Source organism: Pestalotiopsis fici (assembly GCF_000516985.1).
Source record: "Pestalotiopsis fici W106-1 unplaced genomic scaffold PFICI_Scf_11, whole genome shotgun sequence".
In the NCBI taxonomy this organism is placed as follows: Eukaryota; Fungi; Ascomycota; class Sordariomycetes; order Amphisphaeriales; family Sporocadaceae; genus Pestalotiopsis; species Pestalotiopsis fici.
This window is the reverse complement of record NW_006917101.1, coordinates 238,507-263,459: the sequence shown is the minus strand read 5'-3', so window position 1 is coordinate 263,459 and position 24,953 is coordinate 238,507. Positions and strand designations below refer to the sequence as shown.

General features: G+C 51.4%; 7 protein-coding genes across 7 annotated transcripts; 1 reads left to right on the top strand and 6 right to left on the bottom strand.

The window, feature by feature from the left end:
• Nucleotides 1-318: 318 nt before the first annotated feature.
• Nucleotides 319-1,293, bottom strand: PFICI_13094 (pectate lyase B; the record flags this gene model as incomplete). The annotated part of the gene is made up of 1 exon (XM_007841675.1): nt 319-1,293. One exon carries the CDS (start codon nt 1,291-1,293, stop codon nt 319-321), a length of 975 nt encoding a protein of 324 aa, XP_007839866.1.
• Nucleotides 1,294-3,348: 2,055 nt separating this feature from the next.
• PFICI_13093 (uncharacterized protein) lies at nt 3,349-3,726 on the bottom strand (the record flags this gene model as incomplete). The annotated part of the gene is made up of 2 exons (XM_007841674.1): nt 3,349-3,386; nt 3,444-3,726. The coding sequence occupies 2 exons, from the start codon at nt 3,724-3,726 to the stop codon at nt 3,349-3,351; spliced, it is 321 nt and encodes a 106-aa protein (XP_007839865.1).
• Nucleotides 3,727-5,941: 2,215 nt separating this feature from the next.
• Nucleotides 5,942-8,508, bottom strand: PFICI_13092 (uncharacterized protein; the record flags this gene model as incomplete). The annotated part of the gene is made up of 2 exons (XM_007841673.1): nt 5,942-8,068; nt 8,143-8,508. The coding sequence occupies 2 exons, from the start codon at nt 8,506-8,508 to the stop codon at nt 5,942-5,944; spliced, it is 2,493 nt and encodes an 830-aa protein (XP_007839864.1).
• Nucleotides 8,509-9,946: 1,438 nt separating this feature from the next.
• PFICI_13091 (uncharacterized protein) lies at nt 9,947-12,205 on the bottom strand (the record flags this gene model as incomplete). The annotated part of the gene is made up of 2 exons (XM_007841672.1): nt 9,947-9,980; nt 10,038-12,205. The coding sequence occupies 2 exons, from the start codon at nt 12,203-12,205 to the stop codon at nt 9,947-9,949; spliced, it is 2,202 nt and encodes a 733-aa protein (XP_007839863.1).
• A 4,726-nt stretch (nt 12,206-16,931) lies between these two features.
• PFICI_13090 (uncharacterized protein) lies at nt 16,932-19,487 on the bottom strand (the record flags this gene model as incomplete). Its single annotated transcript, XM_007841671.1, has 1 exon — nt 16,932-19,487. The coding sequence occupies one exon, from the start codon at nt 19,485-19,487 to the stop codon at nt 16,932-16,934; it is 2,556 nt and encodes an 851-aa protein (XP_007839862.1).
• Nucleotides 19,488-20,980: 1,493 nt separating this feature from the next.
• PFICI_13089 (uncharacterized protein) lies at nt 20,981-21,799 on the top strand (the record flags this gene model as incomplete). The annotated part of the gene is made up of 1 exon (XM_007841670.1): nt 20,981-21,799. One exon carries the CDS (start codon nt 20,981-20,983, stop codon nt 21,797-21,799), a length of 819 nt encoding a protein of 272 aa, XP_007839861.1.
• Nucleotides 21,800-23,056: 1,257 nt separating this feature from the next.
• Nucleotides 23,057-23,944, bottom strand: PFICI_13088 (uncharacterized protein; the record flags this gene model as incomplete). The annotated part of the gene is made up of 1 exon (XM_007841669.1): nt 23,057-23,944. One exon carries the CDS (start codon nt 23,942-23,944, stop codon nt 23,057-23,059), a length of 888 nt encoding a protein of 295 aa, XP_007839860.1.
• Nucleotides 23,945-24,953: the final 1,009 nt, after the last annotated feature.

Sequence of the window (24,953 nt, the reverse complement as noted above, 5' to 3'; positions counted from 1 at the left end):
ATCAACGTACTGCTGTGAATACATAATTACCTCTTCTTCATTTCACAACTTGGGAATGCCACACTTCGACCAGACATGCTGATTAAATTTCAAAAGAATATATACAAAGTTAAATGAAGCTTTGGCAGCACCGCCACTCTAAACCCCCTGAAAAGGTCTTTTCCTGCTCTCATCTTGATCCTCCCCCTCCAACCACTATCCCGTGTTTTCTAATTGTATTTTGTTTCTGGAAAATGATATTTACAAGAAGTACCCCTTTCGGAGAAAAACACAATGCTCAAGACCACGACATGTATTGCAATAATTGAAACAAGTTGCTTACAGAGTCTGACCAGCGGAGCTGGTGACGGAGCTGGCAACATTGGCAGAGCCCAGGGTCTCAATGGTGTCGTAGGGGAAAGAGCTGGCCGTGAGATCGCCAGCCTCGGCATCGTTCTCGGAACCGCCCAGGTCGACATCGTCGACGGAGGCGTAGCCAATCTCGTCCGAGTCGGCCGACTCAATGGCCTTGGTGGCGCAGTTGCTGAAGGCCGAGCTCTCGATAAAGACCTGGGCGCCCATGCGGGTGTTGACGCCGGTGCCGAGGGCGCCGTCCCAGTAGTTGTTGACAATGTGGACGGTGCCGAAGCGGACCGAGGGCTGGCGCGAGTTGATGTTCTTCCAGTAGTTGTTGGCGTAGGTGACGTGCAGGGTGCCCGTGTCCTCGTCGGCGTTGCTGTCCGAGTGGCCGACCAGCGAGGCCTTGTAGTGGTCGTGCAGGTACGTGTTGGAGACGGTCACGTACTCGGAGGCGTGGGTGATGTCGAGCAGGCCGTCGTAGTAGTCCTTGCCATTGTCCAGGTCCGACGACAGGTCGCAGTGGTCGACCCAGACGTTCTCGGACGCCTGGATGCCAATGGCGTCGCCGTTGTCGGCCACGACCTTGGAGATCTTGAGGTTGCGCAGGATGACGTTGCTGACGCCCTTGACGTAGAAGCCGACGCCCTCGATGGAGCTGCCCGACTCTCCGTAGATGGTCTTGTCGGAGCCGACGCGGATCTTGGCCGAGCCGGTGAGGTCGCCAGAGACAATGATGGTGTAGGCTTCGTCGCTCTCGGCGTAGGTGGTCAGGTCATCGACCGAGGTGACAGTGACGGTCTCACCGGCAGCACCACCAGTGGTACCGCCGTTCTGGGTACAGTAACCAATGTCACAAGCATCGGTGGCAGCACGGCTGGCGATGGCGTTCTTGAGGTTGGTGGGAGTGGCCGAGGCAACAGTGGCCAGGAGCGCAGCAGCGGCAGTGAACTTCATTTTGATATGTATGTTTTTTTGAAAGAAAGACTCGCGGCTTGCGCTGAGAAAGAATGTGATATTTAAGACTCGTTGGAGAGAGTTTAAAAGAAGAAGTAAAGAATGAGCAGAGGTCAACTGTGAGATTGGCTGAAGAACAGAGGAAAGAACCACTACGAATATCGAAAGGATCACGGTCGTCTTATACACATATGATCGGGATATTTTCTTTTCCCATTGTCTTGGCTCATTCCCAGCAGGACCAAATTTGTTTATTCAACATGGGTCACATTTGTTCCACCACTCAGGGGTGGTCGACACAGGATGATCGACTGTGATGAGAGTCAGGATGCGGCGTGGATCTGCCAAGTCTTTTGGAATATATTCACCACGTTTACTCTGAGTCCCCCCTTCGCCCTACCTAGATGCTACTCAGCGGCTAGCTGCACCAAGACTTTTACTTTCATGGGTTGGGTTGGGTTTGCGGTCGGGGGGGTTATGTCTTCCCTGTAAGAAATCATGGCCGAAAAGAGTATAATATGGTTCATCACAGACCATATGCAGGACAGTTGCAGACAAGACCATGCACAGGTGACAGGCTACCCCATCAAAATCATCCCCGGGGCTTACGAATCTATCTCCGCTGTGGTTGTGCGGCTGACGGTCCTGCTCGGGGCTACCGCTGCTATGGAATACAGACTACCACCTACTACCGCTTCGGCTCTTTCGGTGCGTCGTCTTTTGGTGGAAATGGTGGAACCCAACAACCCCCCAACTGAGAAAAAAAAAACCTACGATTATATTAAAATACCAGGCCTTATGCGTCCAACTCTCCGAAATGGACGACGTTGGAACAAAGTCTTGGCAGCGCCTCTAGCCCGGGTTTAATCCCTGCGTAGCATCCCCAGATAAACGAACCTGTGGGATTCGGCCCCATTATTAACGGTAAGGGGCTCTTATTTCTGAAACAACTTTGCTAATAATGTATCGGTATCTTCCAGGCGGCTCCGTACTCAAAAATGGCAATGATGGGTCCCCAACGATCTTGAACGAGATCGGATGATGATCGGGCGTTGGGATGACCGAGGACGTGAGAATCATCAGCTCTCTATGTACATGTCATCGCGCACTATCGTCTTTGGACGTTATGGGTTTCCCATGTCCACATCTGAGAGGCTCTCCAAGGACACCAGACTCGAGAGCTTGAATCAGCTGACTGGGAAAGAGAGAATAGTCAAATCATCTCACTGCTTCCCTTTTCTCGTACAGTGTCACAAATCAAGTCCATTAATAAATGACCATGTCGTCATACGACCATGGGGAATACGGACAGATCAAAAAGCCTGACCTGAATCTAGGGGGCGTGGGCAACGCGTTCAATCTCTAGTGATTGCTTGGCTGTATCGAAGAAAAAGCAAAAAGAGACAAATGAGTGATGAGTTATTCCATATTTCGTGTTTCAACTTCGGCCGAGGAACCGGCTTGGCAAACAGCAGCGAATCCCTTTTTTGGAGCCGCCCCTTTGTCAAATCGATGCAGCTTTTTTCTTCTCCCCAAGATCAACTTTATTGAGGCCGTCACTCAAGATCTTCAAGTCGGAATTACCTGGCGGGAATCAATTCTGCCGTCTTTACAAGCATTCATGCCATCAGTTTTCCGCCTGTAAGAGGTCGAGGTTGAGTATTATGGACGAGCAGCTATCCGCGTATTGGTATCAAAAGGCCCAAGCTCACAGGGCGGGCGCAAAGGAGTCTATTAATCATCGTCACGTCTACGCAGCTATACGACCCTCGTGGTCAATGCAAACATGGCCAACAACTTTTTGCACGCCGAATTGGAAGAGAAAAATGATGATATTTCCGCTATTTCCGCCCTGTCTGTTCAATCGCGAAAACGACCGAACCCATTTACGTCCGAGAAGAAAGCCCTTTTTCTCTCACCATCAACTCCCTAGCTCCGAGTTGTGGGTATGTCCCCATGGTCCATCCAGAAATTAAACTACCTCCACCCAAGCCTAATATAAAAAAAAAATAAAAAAAAAGTCCCGCTGAATAATCGTACAAGTCCCGTGAGTAGCTAGATAGTGGGTTTGTGCAAGCCGTCGAAGAAATACCCTATAGGTCCCCATTACCCAATAGTCATTCAGCCCACACAATAACAACATCTCATACCATACTGCGCATACGTCCCGACAATGAAGCGCTTGCACTGGTGCTTGTCGCACTTTCTCGACTCGTGCCGCATATACTCGGTCGTGTCGGTCATGATGCTAAACTTCTTCTTGCCGCTTGTGGCCGGCAGCTCCTTGCCGTCGAGCGGCTGGCCGCACAGCTCGCAGACATTGAGCATGTAGAAGCAGTGCTGGTCAAAGTTGTACTGCGGGTCCTTTTTCCTCAAATCTTCGGCATTCTTGAAGAATGTCCGCTGGTAGTAGGGTAGCGCGCTGGTGGACATTACATTGCCCTTTTTCTTTCCTTTTTGCGTCTTTGCTGATTGACGTTTTGTGTGGGAAGAAACCGACAGACCATGTACTCGGATCTGGGTGAGGGTCTCTTTTTTTTTTCCCCCCGCTGCTGTCTACATGTGAGTCTTGGTATGTATGAGCAGGCGTGGTCCTGTAGGCTGACCTTTTTCCACAGCAAGAGATACAAAAACAGATGCGAATCTTGGCCCAGACGCTGTCAAGGTATGCGGAAGAGAACTCCCCCAAAAATCCATCCATCCACGATGAAACGTCGACAGTCACGTTAAGTACCTATGGCTTCCAGGCCTTGGTCCATTATCATCGATCGAGTGAAGAGCGATACCTCAGTCCAAGTATATGTGCCGCCGCTCAGCCCAAAAAGGGTCATACGTCGGACCACCTCCTCTCCCTTCAATGTGGTTCAACAGCCACGGGAGGGGACGAGAGAGCAAGAGGAGGGAGGCACGCTCGCTCGCTCAAACCGTGGACCTGGACCTACGCATTGGTTGCCCTGCTTGTGAAAAAAAAGGAGCCGAGAAAGCCACCTTGACAATGGGTTTCGTGGCCTGGTCATGGAACGGCGAAGAGGGGGGAACCAATCGTAGACCACGTCTGTGGCTCTATATCGGGCACATTTCTCCTTGATGCGCTGGCGGTTTTTCCTTTGTTCTGGCCGACAGTAGATGTTGCGAGTTCAGGTAGCAAAAGCCGGACCATCAACACTTCTCCCGACCAGTCAATGCCCGACGTCCTTCGGGTGAAGACTGCTCCTGCAGGTCCTGCAGCATGACAGACAGTCTGCAGCATACCGGCCTGGTAACTTGAGAGCTGTATGGGGGTTTGTTTTGGGGGGAGGACCCACGGGAAGGGCCTCGGCCGCCGTGCGGAGTATATGAGTCGGGTAGGTCAGGTAGGTAGGTTAGATGGGTGGGTAGGATTGTACAGTATACGCTTAGATCTGGGGTAGGTATCCGTGGCTGCTGTATTTTCGGAGGCGAAATAAACTTGTGGTTAGGATGGGGGCGGGAAAAAGATCCCAAGTATTTTCTCTGGAAAATGGCCCGAAGTAACGTCGATACTTTGGTCTTGCATGAAAAATCGACGACATGATTGCATGCATGGGGAATTTACAGACCACTCAAGCGCGAGGGTCGTCTGTTGTTGTCCGTTTGCCTTCTGCCTCGTGGCGCAGAATAATTGAACATTCGTTCTCACTTGCGAAGCCATGAGAAACCACAGACCCGGGGGAGAGAAAACACCATGGCCTTGCCGAATGATACAGCGGCGATAGAAACTAGGACTTACGAATGATGCTGTTTCTGTATCACTCGATTGCAAAACCATCACACCATATCACATTGGCAACGTCGATGTTGCGAGATCTGTGTAATATGATGAGGGCGGGATGCATCCCCGACATTGCGCGATGTGCTACACAAGTTGCGGTAAGGCAAGAAAAAGTCTCTAAATGAAGGGCACGACCGGCTTCATACATGGCATGGTGATAATGATACTGCTGAATCACGTCGCTGAGGCGGCAAGTGTAAGTACCAGTAGTACTAGGTATACATAAATTCATTCGAGTTTTCACTCATTCATGTCTGCGTCGCCAAGGACGGCCACAATGCTTTCCAACCAAGCGAAGAGCAACACGTGTAGACGCAAATGTCTGCTGGGCGCGAAAGCTCAACATCAATATATCTCACTCGACGGGTAGGTAAGTGGGTAGGTAATGTAGGTAGGTAGGTAGGTAGCTTCAAGTTTCCCCCCAAAGACGTCAATCGTGAGCAACGGCAAGGATCGGCTACAGCCGCTGCTCGGCCTAGCATCTGCGGCGTGGGGTGCCCAATCGTGATACAGCAGCAGTAGCAGCAGCATTGCAGAGTAGTGTAATACTGTGCTGTCACACGATATTGGCACCAAGGGCCGAGTCAATCAGAGGCCAGGCTCCAAACCTCAAGACAAGAAGAATAGGAGAGGATCGGCTCCAGTGCCTACCAACTCTACCGGTTCCTTGCGAAGCTTGAAGCTCTCTATAGAATTGTTTCACGGGGAAAGAATGTATCAATATCTGGCCAGGGGCCAAAAAATACGAGCTAAAACTCACTCTTTTGGTTTCCTTGCAAAAGAAACCCAACGTCTATCGATCCATTGCCGGTTTCCCCATAGAATAATTACGTCTCCGCGAAAGCACCCTACGTCTACTTACTGGGCAAGACTCAGCAAGTCTTCAATATACCTCTTTGTGTCAACACCTATGCCCTGGGCCAGCCTACTGGCACCGTCCATCCATCCCTCTCTTCCCTCGGATATCTGACTTAGGCTGCTATTTCTTCTAGAGGCGCTCTCGCCTGCTCGTCGGATTAGGAAGATCTCTTTGCTGACCTTGAGCTTTCTGCCTTTGCGACGGGTTTGACTCATCTCATGTGGCGTAGGCGTAGCTCCAGAATCGACTTCGGCATTTCCCGTAGTCGCAACATTTTCAGTCGCAGCAGAAACCACGCTGGGGAAAGCGCTACTCGCAGAATCGCCTGTCGCGTTAGAAATCTCAGAGTCTTGGCTGCTCTCTCCTGGCAACGAAGGTGGCGCCTTGATGTCTCCGCTCGAAGATATTGTTGTCTCACGACTCTCCAGCACACGCGTCCACACAACCCACCAGCCTCGACTTGTCTTAGAAGTCCGCTCGAGTTCGCTATGGTCATCTCGCGTCCCACCATAAGTCTGCAGCATTTGCATATGTGTACTCAGGGCCTCTAACCTGGTCCAAGTGCTCGGCTGCCTTGTCTCTGGCCTCGTCACCGATATGGGTTCCGGAATACTGGGAATAGTAGAATGAATTATCAGAGACTTTGGATCCCATATCAAGTCAAAAATGTGACTCGCTTTTGCTCCAGCGTCTGGCTTGCCGGGACGATACAAGGTCGACGAAGCCAGTGGCTTTCGCAGAGGCTCAAGCTGGTGGTGCAACGATTTGTAGAGGCTGTCCCACGCCAACGAATCTGTTCGATTCTCAAATAGAAAGGTATAGATGAAAGGCTTGCTGACATAAACAACCACTCGCATTCGCTTCGTCTTGTTGCGATCTTGGCTGTCAAAGTGCGAATTGCTGTCCATGGCGTTCTTCCGCCCGGATTTGGCGGCCTTGAGCTCATGGTCACCACTGCCCAAGTCTTGGGTCTTTTCTTCTTCGGGAAGATCGCGTGCTTCTTTTTCCAGCTCAACTGTCAGCGTCCTCAATCGTGTGCGGGATTCAATCTGTTCTTGGTCAGAGTCGCCGGCACTATGAATACTGCCGTCATCATCAACGTCTCCCTGAAGACCGATCAGGAAATGACCCGCGGCCTCTTTGGCGCTTTGCCGAGATGAGCTTCTAGCTTCAATTCTTGGCCTAACCACTGGCTCGTCATCCTTGGTAGTAGATTTGGTTTCAGTGTTCGTTGAATTCTCGGAGCTTCCCAACGACCAATGTGTGCCATACCCTAGCTTCAGATAGTTGACCAGTCTACTGGCACCACTGGCGTCCGTGGTATCTTTGTTGTCCTCCTGTGCGTCCTGTGCTGCCGGGGGTTCCTGAGTCTGGGGTTCATCGCCCTTTGCGTCGTTCGAGGCTTCCGGTTCTTGCTTTGCCTGATCATTAATGTTCACAGATTTGCGCCGCTGCCGTCTCGTCCTGGTTCTTGTCGAGGTGGGATTCTCCTTTACGCCATATGCATCTTCACCCCAAGTATAAATGTCCTCCATCCATCGCGTGAGATCGCGTAGTGAGTGTCTGGATAAAGCACCAATGCCCAGGAATATGGCACCATCCTCAGCACCAGGCTCTTCTCCCGTGCCGATCCATCTATGTTCTATTGATCGGCCCGCGGCCTCTTCTTCGGCAATTTTATCTGGGTCGGCTTCGCCGAATTTGGAGACAACCAGGTCCACAAGTCCTTCGACTCGATCAACAAACCCTTCGAGGACTTCACGTTCTCCACTGCCTCGATCTTCCTCGCCGACACCAACACCCAATTCTCCGCACGACGCGACCTTGATGCCTCCGAATACGGAACAGGCCGGGTTACCGTGGAGCATGACGTTCCAGGTCGACGAGAACAGATCCCAGTATCGACTCAACAATGTCACAAACTTTGACCTCTTTGATCGTACGAAAAGAGCACTAAGGGATGCCGCGTGGTGTAGGAGAAATGTCGAGTGAGCTCGTAGCAGATCCTGTAAAAGGAGCGCGGCTGGCTTCAATTCGCGTGCAGAGTATTCGACGTTTTCGGAGTCGTCATCGTCAACGTAACCGCCTAACCGCGGTGGAAGTGGAAGCCTGGTAAGGTCGATAGACTGGACAGACGAGAGGTTAGTCACAAATACACACACAACACACGCAATTTTCACACAAATTGGGCGCAACTTACAGCCAGAATCCACCAGCCCGGCTCCAATTCTCGGAGGACAACCCGTGCCTTTTGCGTCTCAATTACATCGATAGGTTTTCCTCCGGCGAATCCGCGCCCAAATTCAACCATGCCCTGGGCGAGACCGATCTGCCGCAACCGCTCATTGCGCTCGTCCTGCGACAGAGCCTCGGTAGGTCGCGACTTGGATCCGCGGTGTCTTTTCCGCGCCGTATGCTGCTCCTGTGAGCTCACCGAGGCATAGTAGACAATCTGGTCGTCAATGGTATCGTCGGTGGCGCCCAAGGAAGGGTTAAAGATGGCCAGAAACCCCAGCTGAGCCGGCACGACGACGGCTGGCTGAGGCACCGTGGACGTAGGCGTCATTGCGGCTCAAAAGCGCAGAGAGGGCGGGAGACATGCAAACGCGCCGGGCCGTCTACGGCAATTGGCGATCAAGGACGCAAGTCGGACGCCTTACAACTACTTGAGTAAGTTGCTCAAGTGCCGTGTAGAAGTCGACGTCACCTTGAAGTGAAGCCACAAGACGACGCAAACCGGAGCAGGTCAACAAGAAGTTGCGGTAGTAGCGAATATGTCACTGTTGGAAATCAGAAACAGCAAGAGAAAGGTAGGAAGGACTGAATGGGTTGGATTCCCAGGTCTATCTTAGCGGGGTTGCGACCAGCTGCGCAACAGCGTCAGACAGACTGTACGTGCTTGCTTCTGGACTGCCATTGATTGGCCCAAGTGGGCATCGGGATCTGGTCTTGTCCCCTACGTACTTCGATTCCGCAACTTGTACAAAGCAAAACCCGCGATAACCACTGGGGAAATCAATTCCGTCAAGCAGGCAGGGGAAAAAAAGAAGCAAAGCTGTAACATGCATAGGTAGGCAGTCATAAATCGTCGATGACTGCTGCTAAGCTCCTCCCCCGGCTTGCTGCCAGGCCACTTAGTTACACTAGAGGCTCTCGGGTGGGGCGCTTGAGGGATCGGGCAATGGCAGCGATGATCGTTCTTAACAGCCATCACGATCCCCTTTCTGGCCAAACAAACGGAGCACAAACTTCCTAAGGTTGGCGAGGCTGGGCTAAGCCAGCAAGCTGTGGCAGAGCTAGGGACCAGCCGTCACGACTCTTTTGAGTATTCTTCAGCTGAGGCCTATCTGTGATCTAGAATGCGGTCTTTTTTTTCTTCTTCTCAATCTTGTTCCTGGTAGCTGACTATAGGTTGCCCTTGTACAAAATCAATTAACTATGGTTTTCTGCCGAAATAAAGAAACGGCAATTCAACGGGCCAATTTCTAGTTGGGCGGCCATTAGTTAATTATGACCGCAAAAAGCCTCTTGCAAATTTCATGTCCCCTTTTGCCGTCGAAATAAAAAAATATTCGTCAGCGTGCCACAGGGGCCGTATAAGTACAATGTGTGCTGTAAACTCCTATTTCTCTTTTGACGCCTTTTTCCATGCAGCTGAAAATTGATCATCGGTCGTCTGGAAATGGAGTAGCTTGCCGAACTGACGAGGGTAGGTCATGGTATTTGACCTTTCGAAATGTAACGATGCAGCCGTGTCGGGCTGAAGATGAAGCACTAGTAAATCATTGTGCCCGCCTCGACGAAGCCTCTCTTGGGACTTAGCAGCCTATCCAAAGACCTATCCTGAGCCATGATGATGTAGTAGATCGTGGTCTCGCCCATGAATGCATCTCAAAGCAATTAACTCCGTGCCCCATGTCGTTAAAGAATTCATGTATGAACAAATGGTTACGGACGCATCTCCGTTAGAATTGGCTTCTTTCGTGGACGGCTAAGTTCCCTCCCTAGTGGTCGTAGCCGGCTCCGCGCTGCCATGGACTAGTTGTCATGTTAGTTGCCACAATCTCTTTGACAAATTTGAATATTGGTCCTTACCTAGCATTATGCTGTGCCCTAAATGCTGCAGGGTTGTTACCGTAGGGACTCGCTGGTCGGTTATTGTTGCTGTATTGCCCAGATGCTGGGAATAATGGCACCGAGGGGTCTACAGGCGAGCGCGGCGGGTTAGAACCACTGCCGCGGATTGAACCCGATCCATTTTGCGGGACGTTCATCATTGACGTGTCGGTTCGGCGCCGCATCGACTCTGACGAAATCGACTCATTGTCGTCGTCAAGATCCAATCCAGGCTTGTAGCCGCCCTTGTCTCCGCGAGCGGTGGCAGCAAGAGCGTCTAGCTCGGTAGTGCCGGTAAGCTGACTCTGGGACTTCATGAACGAAGCTCGGTCGTCAGCCATGAATTGGTATCGTGTGTCGGGGTTCTTGCGCCAGAACACAATGACGGTAGTGACAATGACCATGAGCAGGAGGACCAGAGCAAAAATAGCGTTGAGGAAGAAGAGAATAAGACCAATGACACCGTTGACCAAGGCTGGCTGGCTGAAAACGTCGGAGAAAATAAGAAGGAAAACAGAGTTGATGAAGTTGATGGCGGCAATCGAGATGTTGAAAGTGTTGGTGCTCTTGTCCATCCATGGTCGCATAACACTGGATGCTACAAGCCAGCCAGCTTCAATAATGAGCAGACCAACGGCCTGGGCAGTTGCGCTACCTTGGCCAAAGGCGATGAACATGCCCTTGATGAGGGTATAGCCGAGCACGGGAAGAATGAAGTAGTAAGCAGAAGCGCGGAACTGGATGTACAGGAAACCCCACTTGTTCAGGGCCTGAGGGTCCGAGAAGAGGATGTAGGCGGGGTTGCGGTGCATTGCGACTGATCGTCGAGCAATGCGAATGACCTTTGAAGCAGCCCAAGCCAGGGTCGCGCTCATGCCGAAGAAGAAGAAGACAGCCAGGACAACCTCGGCAGGCGAGTCAACCTGGGTAAACTCCCACAAGCAGAGGATAGTCATCTGTGGGTATCCAATAAGGGTCAAACGGAAAAGAATGCCCTTGAGCACAGTGAGCCAACCGTTGCGGAACTCCAAGAACGTGTCGGACTTGATCCACTTCTTTTTGGCAGCCAACTCGCACCAACCCTTGAAAGCGGCGACTCCCATAATGGTGAAGATGACAAAAAGACAGAAGAAGGTCAAGCCAGTCATGAACAAGTTGGTAGTTTCAATACCAGCCTTGAAGGCGACACGCTGAATACCATAGACAATATAACTTCCTGATCCGGTCTGAATGTTGGCCCGCTTGAGAAGAGTGTTGGCAGCTCGCGGAACCATGGCAACGCCACGTCGCATCAAATCCATGCCAGCTTGGACCGGAACGCCACGCTTCTCAACTTGAACCGAGACGGTAGTCAAAGTGTCGAACAAAGTGGCGGCAGTTCCACCAGTAGCTCGCTGGTACCATGTGAAGATGTCCTGCATGAACGAAACCTTGATAATACCCATCGACCACTGGAAATCCTGGGTCCAAGAGCGAACGACGGGAGGCATCTGCACAGCCGTGAGACCAATGATAGCCTGGGCCTGAAAGTAACCAAACAGCGACAAGGCACCAGAAGCAACATGGGCGGCGGCGTTGGAGTGACCCAAACCGTTGATGATGGCGGAAGAGACTAGGGCCAGGCCGGCGATAATAGCGAGAGCCCATTTCACTCCGATCAAGTCTACCGTCTTGCCGTTGGAAATATCAGCTTCGACACAGGCGACACTCTTGCCTGTGTCCGTCATGTTCAAATAAACACGGACTGTGGCGTCCAAGTCGGGAAAGGTGTACGCGATACCAGGAATCTGAGAAGCCGCTTCATCGCCAACGGGCAAGTTGAAGTTCAGAGGAATCTTTCCAGCAGTCATGGGACACAGACCAGCAAGATCGATCTCGCAAGGGTTAACAGTCTGGCGAATAATCTGGTAGCCATAGGCGGAAATCGATACATCGAATACAACGTTTCCTTCAACCGAAGAAGTGGCAACAATGTCTACAGATGCGGTGTTGTTGTTGGGCGTGTAAACGACATTGAATAAACTGGCTGTGAAACTCGAATCGTCCTGGCAGGTGTTCAAGGAGCTCGACGTAAGCATTGGCTCTGCGGCTACGAAAGCCGAGAGGCAGGAGAAGAGGGCAATGCGCCCTAATGATGAGAACCTCATGTTGACTATATTTTGTAATCGGTGCTTTGCTTTGGCGGAGAGATGATGGGCAGGTTAAGTGCGCGTCTCTCCGCAAATCAAAGTAGCCTGCGCCGCGGGTCGCACTAGTAAATATCTGTAATGCCTGTGATGCAGTGTCGTTTTGAGGTCGCCAATCACATTCGGTAATTTGATTCAAGATCGAAAGGGTCCTTAGTGTACGTAAAAGATGTTGTTGTTGTTGTTGTTGTAGTGGTGGTAGTAGAAAGGTCGGTAGAAAGAAGAAGGAACTGTGATTGAGAGCGAGGGTGGTCTGTGAGTTGTTTGGTTGAAGGTTGGTTAGATCTGTTTGTCGTAGAATCGGGAATTCCTCGTGCGGTCTAGGTATCGATTTGATCGCAACTTGTTGGTATCCTGTCCTTTGTCCCAATTGAGACAGTCTTTGCCAACTCTTGGCTGAGAAAACGAGCGCTGCGGTGGTACGTCACCAAATGGGGGAGAGTCGAAAAAAGGGGGCTGGAAACCTGGATTAACGAAAGGTAGAAAGGTGTGGTTTTTTTTATGGATTTTCCCGTCGTTGTCAATCAAACCGCAGACATCCAGCAGAGAAGACGATGATCAACCCGTTTCTCTGAAAGGGCGCCTTCTCTCGTGTGAATTGTGGTGGTTTGCGGTCGAAAGATTTGGGGGAATGAATCCAAGAATAGTGGAGTGGGAAAGAGTGAAAGAAGTTGTTCCAGGCAAGACAAGGCAAAGGCAAGGCCTGGAAGGGTGTTTGACACAAGAGTACGAGACAATGGATCAGGTCAGGTCGTCTCGATTGCAGGCTAGAGAAGGGGAGGGGGGGTTCCCTCGTCCGGGTATGAAGAGTGGATGAAAGGAGGGTCGATGGTCACCTCGAGCGACAGGGGCATCTGCCACTAGAAGACGGGGGTCGGCCTTGGATCTTGGCCCACTCGCTGCAAGTCCAAGCAGTGGCAGCAGCACAGCAGCACAGCAGCAGTAGAAGCGCGCTGGAACGAACTGCCAGAGACGCCCAGAGGTGGAACCGCCGCCCAGGGCCGCCCAGGAATGGAGTACATTTGCTCAAATTACGCATTTGACTGCACTAGTTGAACTGTGTGGTGGCTGTATTCCGTTTTGATGTTTTGGCATTTGCCAGAGCGTAATGTAACTCTCTTATTTCCCCTGAGCGAATCTGCTACAGCACTAACAAACTGTTTCTGTCTTTTGTCTGGACATTGATAAAGCCTCATCGCTCAGATTGCCCTAGATACTTGGCTTGGCGGTCGTAGTACATTGCACATCGTCCTCTCCCGTCCCATTCTCCCCCGGCAACTCAGGCTCGCGAGATCCAAGAGCCTTGGCTTTTTTCTTTAATGGCTTGCGGGCGAGCAATCAATCATTCAATCAGCAATGGCATTGAAGCATGGGTTGTCTTTGGCCGGATATCCGTAATAATAAGCATCAGCAGCAATACGAATAATTGAATGTGCATAAGATCTTTGGTCCTTCTCGTGTGTGCATAAACGGACTGAACCAACCGCGCTCCCAAGCTCCCCTTGAGGGTCGCACATTGATTAGCGCTCCCGTCATTGTACAAGCGCACATTTTCACGAGCAGCACCGTTACATATGGATACCGTTTTAGCCATAAGAAAGAAGAAGAAGAATCACTCGCCGCCGCCGTTCACTAGAACAAAGGCAATAATACTCGTATTTTACCTGGGCACGCAGACTAAATTCACACACACATGCAAGAATAGCGCCTTGTCCGATCACCTGTCCGCCACTCGAGTTGCTCAGGTGAACAAAACAAGAAAAAGCCTGAAATGGTTGCACAATTGGCTCATGGCAGTTGGCAGCAACGATCAATGACGCAGTGCCCACCATCATGCAGCGCTGCGTCCCATATCCAACCACTGAAACAAGAATGGACATCTGATGACAGCTTCTTTCAGACCTTCTATTTTTTCCACCATCCGATTACAGATACAGTATTTTCAAATAGAGCTGCCGGCGATCTTTACCCCCCTCCGCAATCCATATTTGCCCATCAGGGCCATCACCAGTCCAACGCAGCCTGGCCAGTTTGTCGCTCCGTCATCCATTCCCCCTCTTCCCCCAAAATAAAACAAGAACCCCGTGCATACATAACATCAACAACAAACAAGCAGCAGGCTACGATCCATCCGTCCAATCCTAGAATCATGCGAGCATTAAATGCCGCCTCGGAAACCCCCAAGCCATTTAGTAGGTTGCTTGGCTAAAATGACATCGCGTTGCCAGGCTCTGCGGCACATGTATCTAGCTCTGCGACACGGCGTGTTTGGGTCCCGGGGCCAGCAGATCATTGATCTGCCCAGCGCCAACCAACCATCAGCGACGGTTGTCCATTGCAAAACCCTCGGGGCCTTGCCAAACCTGCGTCGCTCGACACTTGCGAAGCTCAAGTGCCTTGCACTGCCACCTTCGAGCTGCCAGAAACGCGCTACGTCCGGTCAATCCGGGCCCATCTTTAATAGAAACTCGCTGATTAGTGCGAGGCATGTCGCACATCAAACGTGTGAGCGGCTGCAGGTCTGCAGGTCTGTACATGTGTAATGAGTATACTTGGGCTTTTATTATTGTTATCATCACATCTTTTATTCCAGCATGGAACTCATTGCATCCATCCTGCACCTTGGTGCCATGGTCTCGGCCCAACCTTCCCCACGTTTTTCTGTGCATCTGTCCCGTCCTCAAACTCGTCTTTAAGCGTCAAAGGTTAGGTGCTTGCTCGCCTATAGCAACATACATACTGTGTAAGTAGTGTGTCGCATTACATTAGGTAAGAAGCACGGCATTTCAAGTGTCGGCAATGTTATCTTGTAATAGCAAGTGCCGATGCACATCTATCTGTCCGCGTATCTATCTGCCTATTGCTGGTTCAGGGCCAGAGAGGACAGACAGTTCGTCAGCTCGTGGTCCTGTTCCGAAAAATGCCCCAAGGCAATACGAGAGACAATCTCATCTAATACGGTGTGCCCTCACCACACCCCTTCACTCAACGCCTCAGCCAATATCGTAATCAAAAGAGGACTGCAGTATTGGCATCAGTCCACGGTAGGACAGCTTATACGTTCTCCCGGCCTAAAAAGAACACAGCCTCTCCCTAGGTCACCGTATTGTAATTGCGAACTCGTCACCCAGCGGTTCCTTTGTGATCCACTGTACTACCAAGCACGCGGCCCCCCGGGCGGTTCGGGGTTCTTGGGACTCTGTCTGTTTCTACCCTCTGGTTTCTGAAATTCGCGAAACATCTCAAGCTTAAAATATGTCTGGCGTCGCGGCAGCTCGGCAGGATGGACACTTCTTGGCACTCTAAACATTTCAGTGTTGGGTTCTGAAGTTTTCTTGCACCGCCACCCCATTCGCTCTCTTCCATACCTCTTGTGTCTGTGCCGCATATCATTCCGTTTTGTCGGGTAGAGCTGCTAGCCCAGCAAGTAGATGGTCGCGATGGGGACACAACACCTCTGGCAGACAGGGAAGGCTGACGAAAACGACCCACGCGTAACTCGGATCATTTGCCAAACTACCCCAGCGCAAGCAATAGCCTGTTCGCGGGGAATGGACGGGCATATTAAAAATGAGGCTTGCTGAATATGAGGCGTGTTCCCCCTCCTCGAATCGACCGTGTTGCAATATTATGATAGATACTTGACAGACTTCCTGCTCCAGGGGAAGGGGAGGGGATAAAAGGACACAAGCTTCAGATGCACGTCGAGCCTCATAAGCTCGGGAAGAGCAAAGTAGCAACAGCCGTTTGATCCCGGCCCGTCGAGTCTATCCCTCGGGTGTGAACCAGATTGTCAAATTGTGTTCCTCCTGTATCACAATATGTCCTCGGACACCTCGAGCATCCTCAAGGATTACACATGATTACCTAGTAGACATGAGAACAAGGTGCCGTCTCATTGAATTCTGCTGTAGCCGCTCACATGGTGAACTGTCGCAATGCGATTGTTGTGCTCTCAAGGTATTGGCCGACATCTGCAAGCGCTTATGCAGGTACGAGATCCTTTTTGGATCGCATTTGTTGGTCTGTTTAAGATTCGAGAGCAGCCCCCCCACAATCGAGAATCCACCTTGGCAGCTTAGTGCGCAAAGCCCTTTTTTTTTTCTCTTCCCCTTCCTCTATGTGTACGGTACAAAGTCGTCAAGTCGTATGTTTAATGTGATTTGCTCCCCTCAAAACTGCTCTAATGTATCTTCTTATATCGATCGACCCAAGACGGTGGCAAGGTCTGTGGCTGTGTTGCCATTAAACCGCTCAAATGCACCGCCTAACCGAACTCAGATCTTTTATTTGAAATAAATGAACCCCGGAGCGCGACAATTTTGAAATGATTGAGCAAAGTGCTGTCGCATCCCCAGGTACATTACAGCATTGTAAACGGAGCTGCTCAAAGACAAATGTCAGTGCCACTTGGGCAAAGTCCCAGGCTTTTTCATTATAGTTGACTCGGCGAACAAATATCGTCATTGTGTGTTTCCGCGTTTGGAACTTTGTCTGGGAGGTGATTTCCACGTCTCAGAGTCTAAAGCTTATTATATATATATATCGACGTCTTCCAATGGATATTAATGCGGTGTATCTGTGTTACCAAGAGCGCTCTCTACCAGATCTGTATATGGTTTATGGTCTATAGATCCAAGCACTGGATGCACGCTCCCGTACTCCTTTACAGTAATAAGGGTAAACACTAGAATAACTGCCACTCCCGATCCCACGGCTTGGCTGCCTGGCTGAAATCTATGCCATGAATATAGGGGCCCGAGAGCTCCTCCTCATCAACACCGCAGTGAGTTTGGCCGTCGCGGCCCTCGAACCAACCGAGGCCGTACGTCTTGCCCAGATCCTGGAGCCGGAGCGCCACCTCGGCGGTGCCGAGCTTGGCCGTGCCGACAAAGTCGTAGAGCATCTTGGACTGATGCATGAACGCGAGGATGCTGGCAATGGTGTTGGGCTGGCGCGGCAAGAAGGGGTGGCGCCGCCGGACAAAGACCCTGGTCGCGACCACTAGCATGTACAGCAGGATAAACACGGCAAAGCCCAGCGAAACGACAAATGATTGCACCGTTTCCTGGCCCGACTGAAAGTCGCCCTGGTTTGTATCATCATGGTGGCGAGGAGGATGGTCGCCGCCGTGCGCCATGTTGGACCGGATCTGGTCGACAAAGTCCTTGCCTTCCACCGTTGCCAGCGACGTGACAAAGATGGTTAGGGTCTCGGCCAGCACGGTACCGAACCCGACCAGGGCGACGAGCCAGTGCTGATTCAGCAGAGCGCGTACCGTTATCCAACCAAAGGGCATGGCTGTGTAATCGAGCGTCAGCGTCTTGGCCGGGGCATGCCGCTTGGATAAAATGTAGTAGGGCTCCATCATGCGCATGTCAGTCTCGAGACTTTCCCAGGCGAGCTTGATACACACGGCGAGGGCCGTCACGATCCATGGCGCCTTGTCGGTGACTTCGCTGAGCCGCGAGAAGAGAAGTACAAATATGAAGCCGAGAAAAAGTAGTATACCGATGATGAAAGGAATTGCCCCTTCGGCGCGGAGCATGATTGGATGTGGATTTTCTGAAAGATGTGCCTCCTTGTATCTAGCCTTTTCTTGCGTTGTCATGGAGGATGAATCGTCTGGTGCTAAAGAAGAGTTTCGCAGCACATATCTGTGGTTCCTAAGCTGAGAGTGGATCGCTTTGGGTTTGGCAACATCCATATCCTTGAAGTCCATCATGATGTGGCTCACCACGGCCATGGAAGCAAGACCCGCGATACCCTTCACGTCGGCTAGTAAACCCGATCGACGACTTTGCAGCTGATGAAGTAGGCCAACACCTAGAATAGCTATAATCAAAAATGTAGAGGTAAGGAGGCGGGATAATGTTGGATGCATTGTAATGGTCTTCTCAACCAGAGGATCGTTGTGTCTGATGGTCTTATCGGGATTCATCACTATGGCTGCGGACCCCAAGGTAGGAACCAAGGAAACAGCAAGCAAACTTATTATCGACGAGACAGCCACTGCATAATGCTTTCGATGGAGTGCCCGGATCGGTCTCATGAGGTTAAACAGCGTCAGATAGTCGACATTGATCGACTCTGCTGCCAGTGCGCCGCCCTCCTTGGACATTTGATAAAATGCTTCCAGGCGCCTCACTTCGAAGTCTGCCATTGTCCAAAGGACGCCGAAAGTGACTGTCACTATCGTGGGGAGGAATTTCAGTATGAAGTAGTCAAAGGGATTGATGTCTCCTGGTCTTTGAAACTTCATTAATGGGGCCGCTCTCGATTGTTGATACAGCACTTCTTGGGTGATGGCCAGGCCGAGTGACAACAAAATCATGCTGGTCAGGTACGGCCACCTCATTGTGAAAGGCTTCCAGTTGGGCTGTGGATAAAAAACTTCCTTTTTTGCGTCTGCTCTGGGAAACGTTGACTGGCGAAAATGATCTGGATTAACACCGGCTGGGTTGGGCCCTGTCATACTGCTCAAATCGATATCTGACGGTTCTTCCATGATCACCTCAATCACCTCGCCGGTTTTGTTTGCAGTGGTCTGCCCCAAGTTCCTAATCTCTTTCCTGGCGCTAGGTTTTCTTTTGATCGAAAGTGCTCGCGAAAATGAAAACGATCGATCGATTGCAGGGCTCGTTGCCAGCAGTTGTTGAGTATTCATCGTGGCGTCTGGGTTGATGCCAGCACCCAACCCGCCTGTGAGCTTCCCGTTTGCTTCTTGCTTCTGAAGGTTTTTGATAAAATCATGATTCTGTGAGCCCATAGGACCAGAAAATGAAGTCATGTCAAAGACTGGCGTTGTAGGCTCCCTGAAGTCATTATTTGTGGTGGTCATATCTCCGCTTGACATGCCCAGGGGAGCAGCTGCCTTCAATAGAGACATGTCGTATTCTTCGTCTTCCTTGAATGTATCTCGATGTAAGGTGTGACTAGGCTGTCCTCGTGACGTCCAGTGTGTTGGGACCTGCTCATATCGTTGACCGAATATCTCGAAGCGCGGGTTCCGAGAAGTGTTTTGCTCTGACGGGTAATCCTGGCCATTATTCCACGAGTCATTTTGCTGCGGGTATTCGAAACACGAATTGACAGACACAAGGGATTCTCTTCCACCGCCTGACTGATAACTTGCCATGGTGTTGGACGCGCTCTCGGAGACAAGCGAGTCCCTGCTTGATCCGTTGGTATTGATGTCGGTCGCGTTCCGTTGCCCAAAGTTGGAAATTATGAAATTACCCATGGTGACTGTCGCAATATCTCATGTGATCATCATGTTGGGTAGAAAAGATTTGCGACTTCTAAACAAATACCAAAAAGTTTGAACTCTCCTAGAGTCTCTGGCCATCTACTCTATTTTCAGATACTCGGGTGAAGCCAGGAGGAGTAAATGGATACCGACGAAAAGAGCAAGATTTCCAATCACCCCCAAAATACGACCTTTCTTGGGGGCTGGGCTCGGTCAAAAGTTGAGAAGGGTCCATCACTCTAATCGGGCGTTTCACGGCAGCTGCCAAGACGCAAGGCACTCGTGATCCCCCAAGAAATCATATCAGGCGCACTGCGGCTGAAAGGATTTGGCCCCTAGCTCGGTGGCCTCTTTGGATATAAATTCTGAGCTACGAGTCGATTGTCGGGGCGGAAGTTTCTGCGGAAAGACAACACATCCTGTTGAATTAACTTTGTCATTATCTGCACTCGATATAGAATCTTTTTGTAGATTGCTTCAAGATACGCTGCAGCAATCTATTTGCCACAGGCCATGTCTGTACAGCAAAACGGTTCTGAACAGAACATACTGCCCAATCATGCAGCCGTCGCCGCCAAACCACCACAGCTGACCTGCAGCAACGACTTTCTTCTTAGTGGAAATGCCTTTTCAGCTTGCCCACTTTGCTGCGGCCTTTTCCCTTCCCCCTGTTATCATTTTCTACCCAAGTATACCAACTTTCTCTAGCGGCTGAAGTATCTCAATGATCAATACGTCTTTTTCTCGAGTGAAGAGAAACGCTTTATCGTGCTATTTCTAACCGACCAGCCTTGAGGGGCAAAAGATGTCTTTGCTTTTCACTTACCTATAATGACAAGTCGCTAGAGCAGGGGTTAAACGAAACTTGACAAGATACTATTGACGGCATGTGGCTGTCTAAATCTGGATATACCATGCGGCCGGCGCCCTTCCATGCTTACACAACACTCACTGTGGGCGCCCGGAAGGAGTAGGACTATCACATCATGAATGCATAAGCAGAGCTCCTCAGTCGTCCCCTTGGATACATAAATGCCACCAAGACTGGTAATTGATGTTTGATATGTTTTAGTAACAATAGCTCCAAGGCTCACGCACGTATGCCCGTAGGTGTGACGATAAGTGCTGGTGGCATGATAACACCGGCAATCTAAGTCAGATTCTCTACCTCTCAATGGACTGTGATTTACTTTGCATAACTGGATAATCTCTTCTTCCGCGCCATTCTCTACTTACTTACCTGCTATACCATGCATGCGAAATGTCGATCATACTTTGCACGGTAATACCGACGAAAGCCTCTATGAGTTTTAGCTCATGAACCGGCCCCGAGTCCGCCAGTCCAACTCTAAACCAGAACAGGTGATGCACAACCATGTAAGCTTCCGAGAAGGCTCCTTTGGCCGAAAAGAAAGTCGCAAAAGAGGTAGCCTGCCAAGCCAATCGTCCAAGTTAGAGATCGTCTTTCAACACAGACAAGACTTATGATGCAAGACACCAAGCCCACCATTGTCTTGGTCCCGGGCGCCTGGCTCCCGTCCACGGCGTATGCCGAGTGGACCGCCAGGCTGGAGCAAGAGGGTTACCCGGTGCTGGTCACAGCGTACCCGTCATTTGATGCTCCAGATCCACAGCACGCCGATGTAGCCGGGGACGCGGCGGCGATCCGGACGACGCTCTCGCGGCTTGTCCATGACAAGAGCAGGGACGTGGTCCTCGTGATGCACTCGTACGGCGGGATGCCGGGGTCCTCGGCAGCTCGCGGTCTCGGCGCGGCAGAGAGGAGGCGGACCGAGGATCCTCTCGCTCCTCGTGGTCACGGCGGCGGCATATTGGGCCTCGTCTATGTGACTGCCTTTATCGTGCCCGAAAATACCAGCTGCGCCGGCATGACGGGCGGTAAGCTGGCACCGTGGGTCCAGGACGACACGCCGGGGCCGGGGCTAAATGTACCTCAAGACCCCGGCAACATGTTTCGGCATGGATTCACAGCCGTGGAGGCCGACAGACTCGGGGCCTTGTGCCGACCGCACGCTACGCTGGCGTTTACGAGCATACAGCCGCCTTCGGCATTGAGTCTGGGCGAACATGCCTGGAAGGGCAGATTAGGGTATCTCAAGACTGCCAGAGACGACGAGATACCCGAAGCAGCACAGGATGCCATGATGCACAGCGTCGGTCAGGATTGGATCGCGAGGTCGATTAATGGTAGTCACATGTCTCCATTTGGTGGGCAGTACCTAGAGCAGAGCATCAAGATTCTCATGGAGATGATCGAGGCATTCACGAGCGCCAATACAGATTAGTGCTGTATCGATGAGAAGAAACTTGAGAAATTTCCATCGCTTTCCATGCCCGGCTCCTAATCTCGTACACCGTACCCAATCTTCTATTGTCCAGCGTGGCATCTCGATTGAGAATAGATATACCACTCTGCCCTGGTATTGCACTAAGCTGCGATACCCAGGAAAACAAGCACTACTCTGCGTCCAAACATTCTCCTTCCCTTTTCTGATTCATTAGCAACACAAATGGCTCCTCTGATGTCATATTTGGGTGAAAAGAGTCCAATTGCAAATGACAGAACGCCCTCGATGAGAAAGGCCAAGTCAGGCAGCAAATAGTATCCATTCTATTTACTCAGTAACGACTCGCGCAGAAAACCCCTGAAAAAAAGAACAAGAATATGCATCTTCATCGTCATCAAGGCCCCCCAAGTATTGACGGTTCTCGTCACACATTACGAGGTAACCCGCCGAAATTAAGTCTTTTGAATTGTGCAGGCTATGAATCGATAGGGAGATGTGCGCGTCGTCAGGCGAATTCAATAGATCGACGTGTTTGGGAATAAGTCAAGTTGACTCGTGGACCTGCTCATCGGGTCCAATACGGGGACGCCTCGTATCGAACCACCACGGGCATTGGCAGTGGAGCCACTGAGAGCCAGCCAGGCACGTACCTTCGTGTGTACGAGCTTGTAATTTTGGAGGTCAAGGTATCGTTTTCTGCCCCATGCACTCACTATAGCCCCTCGAGCTTAATTTGCGTTCGCATGTCAAACCCGCAGGTGCCACGAGAGAGAAGGTTTACGTTGGGACGCTCCACCGTGTCGGATAGACAGACTTGACGAGGTTCGATGGATTTAGGCACGAGTGCTCAGCAGGCCGAAGGAAAATACTCCTCCACGGAAGTGGTTCTTTTCAATGTGAAGAGCAAGTATTTGCCTTGATTCGTCAAATAAATATATACAGTAGAATTTAAGTCTAGCATCCCGTGTCTTGGCGACGGGCAGGTTTTGTGATATAGCAAAACCTTGATGAGGGAGGGGACCTTTTCCTGCCTCATTTTCCATTTTCCAGATGCCCTGATATTGGTTCCTTCGATGCCGTATGTGAAAAGGGGACGGCTGTACAGAAATGCGCCAGTCACACATTGCCCAAACTCCAGTCATGTTGTATTCCAATGTAGTCCCAATATATGGAAATGAAGAAGTGAAATATATTCGTTATCGTGGCGACGTGATACTGCTCTAATTGAGCACAGAGACAAGCAGGCAGGTCTCTTTACCACTCGCCGCTGTTGAAGTACCACTCGACCTCGACTCTGCCAGCGGTTGTACCACCGACCAGGTCGTCAAAGATGGTCTCGGCCACGTCAATGGCGTTCTCCACGCAGCCACCACATCTGTCACGAACGATACCAGTGGTGGTCTGGCCATTGTACTTGATGGTGATCTCCTGGTTGCAGAAGGGGTGGGCTGGCAGGTCAACGCCATAGCTGGTGAGAGTGCTGACCGAGTCCCACAGGTGGTAGTCAATGGCAACGACGGGCTTGGTCAGGTCAAGACCACTGTCGTCGTAACCGCAAGAGCCGAGACCAATGGCGTAGTATGTCATGTCACTGTTCTTGACATTTGTACCAGAGCTGGAGCCGGAGCCAGTGGTGGCGGCGGCGGCAGTTGTGCTTGTAGGTTCCGCGGCGTAAGTTGTGGTCTCAGCGGCAGCAGTGGTAGTAGGGGCCTCGGCAGTAGTAGTGGGCAAAACAACAGTAGGCACAACAACGATGGGGGTGGTGCTGGTGCTGGAGCTGGTGCTGTAGCTGGAACTGCTGGTGGCGGGAGCAGCCTCGGTTGTTTGCTGAGTCGAGGGCTTGACAACCAGAGTAGTCGAGGGAGCGGCAGCAGAGTAGATGCTGGTGCTGGCGGCCGCCTGGAAGAATTCGCCAGGAGATCCAGAAGAGGTGGCAACAGTGGTGGCAGCAGCCTCCTCGGTCTTGGCAGGGTAGAAGGTCTGGGTGGTGGTCTCGTCTACCTCAACGGTGACGGTCTCAACCTCAGTAACCCACTCGACAACGAGGTCACGCTTATCATGGTGATGGCGACGGGCATGGCCGTGAGGCTGGGCAATGGCAGCAGAGGCCAAGGTGAAAAGTGCGACGGCAGCAGACTTCATTGTGGCGGTTTGGGATATCAGTTTTTGAAGCAAGATGGAAAATCTCAAAGGGACCAGCCGGGAAGTAGATCGGTTTCTCGTTTATAGTCGAAAGGTGACTTGTGTGTATATGCGGGCGGCACGGGAAAGTTTTCCTGCGTTTCTCCTTTGGGTGGAATGACTGTGAGTGAGCAGCGGATCCGTCAAGAAAATGAATGTATACAGTGAGCACTGCTCAGGTTGAAAAAGAATGTGTTGATTGCGTGAAGATCACAAGTGAACCATCGTGGGGGCAAGAGAAGAAGAGAGTGAAAGGAAACTGGGGGGTCTTTATTTGCCGTGAATGAAGAGCGGCACTATGACAGGGGGGCCGACGAACAAAGTGAGTCTATCCCAGAACGGGGAAACAAGCGACACACAACGGTACAAAGCCGGCGGCCAGCGACCCAGCAAGCACCTGGCACCTGCAGTAGTGCAGGTAGGTAGCGACAGACAAGTTCACACAGACAGCGAGCGACGACTAACAACAACCAAGGCAGCGGGTCCTTCCTAGGCGCAGGCAGGTTGCAAGGGCCCAAGTTGCCAAGCCAGATGAGGATGGAGCCAATCGATCGTGGAAACAGGGAAGCGAACGTGAGCAAAGGCACTTGAAACATCTCACCAAGCGGGCAGTGGTAAGTTGGACAATGGAGCCCGTCAGCAGCCGGGCTCAAGCCCAATGGCACATCTTGCACATCACTGGCACATCGTAACTTCGCTCGTGAAAGGTCCAGGTCCAGGTCCAAGCCCAGGTGCCACCATGCCACCCATCCTTGGAAAAGTCGGGATGGATCATGGATGGCTAAAGGGCTTCCCTGTATGCAAGCTGCAGGCACCGCCGCGCCTACCCACCAGCGAGCCAATTACAGCGCTCGGGTCCCTGGACTTCGGCAGGGCGCAGGGGGTTGAAGTGCCTGACGATCCCTTGGAGGCCCGTCCATTCGTCCATCCTAATGCACGTTAAGCCCGCGTTAGCACCTGGACTTGCTAG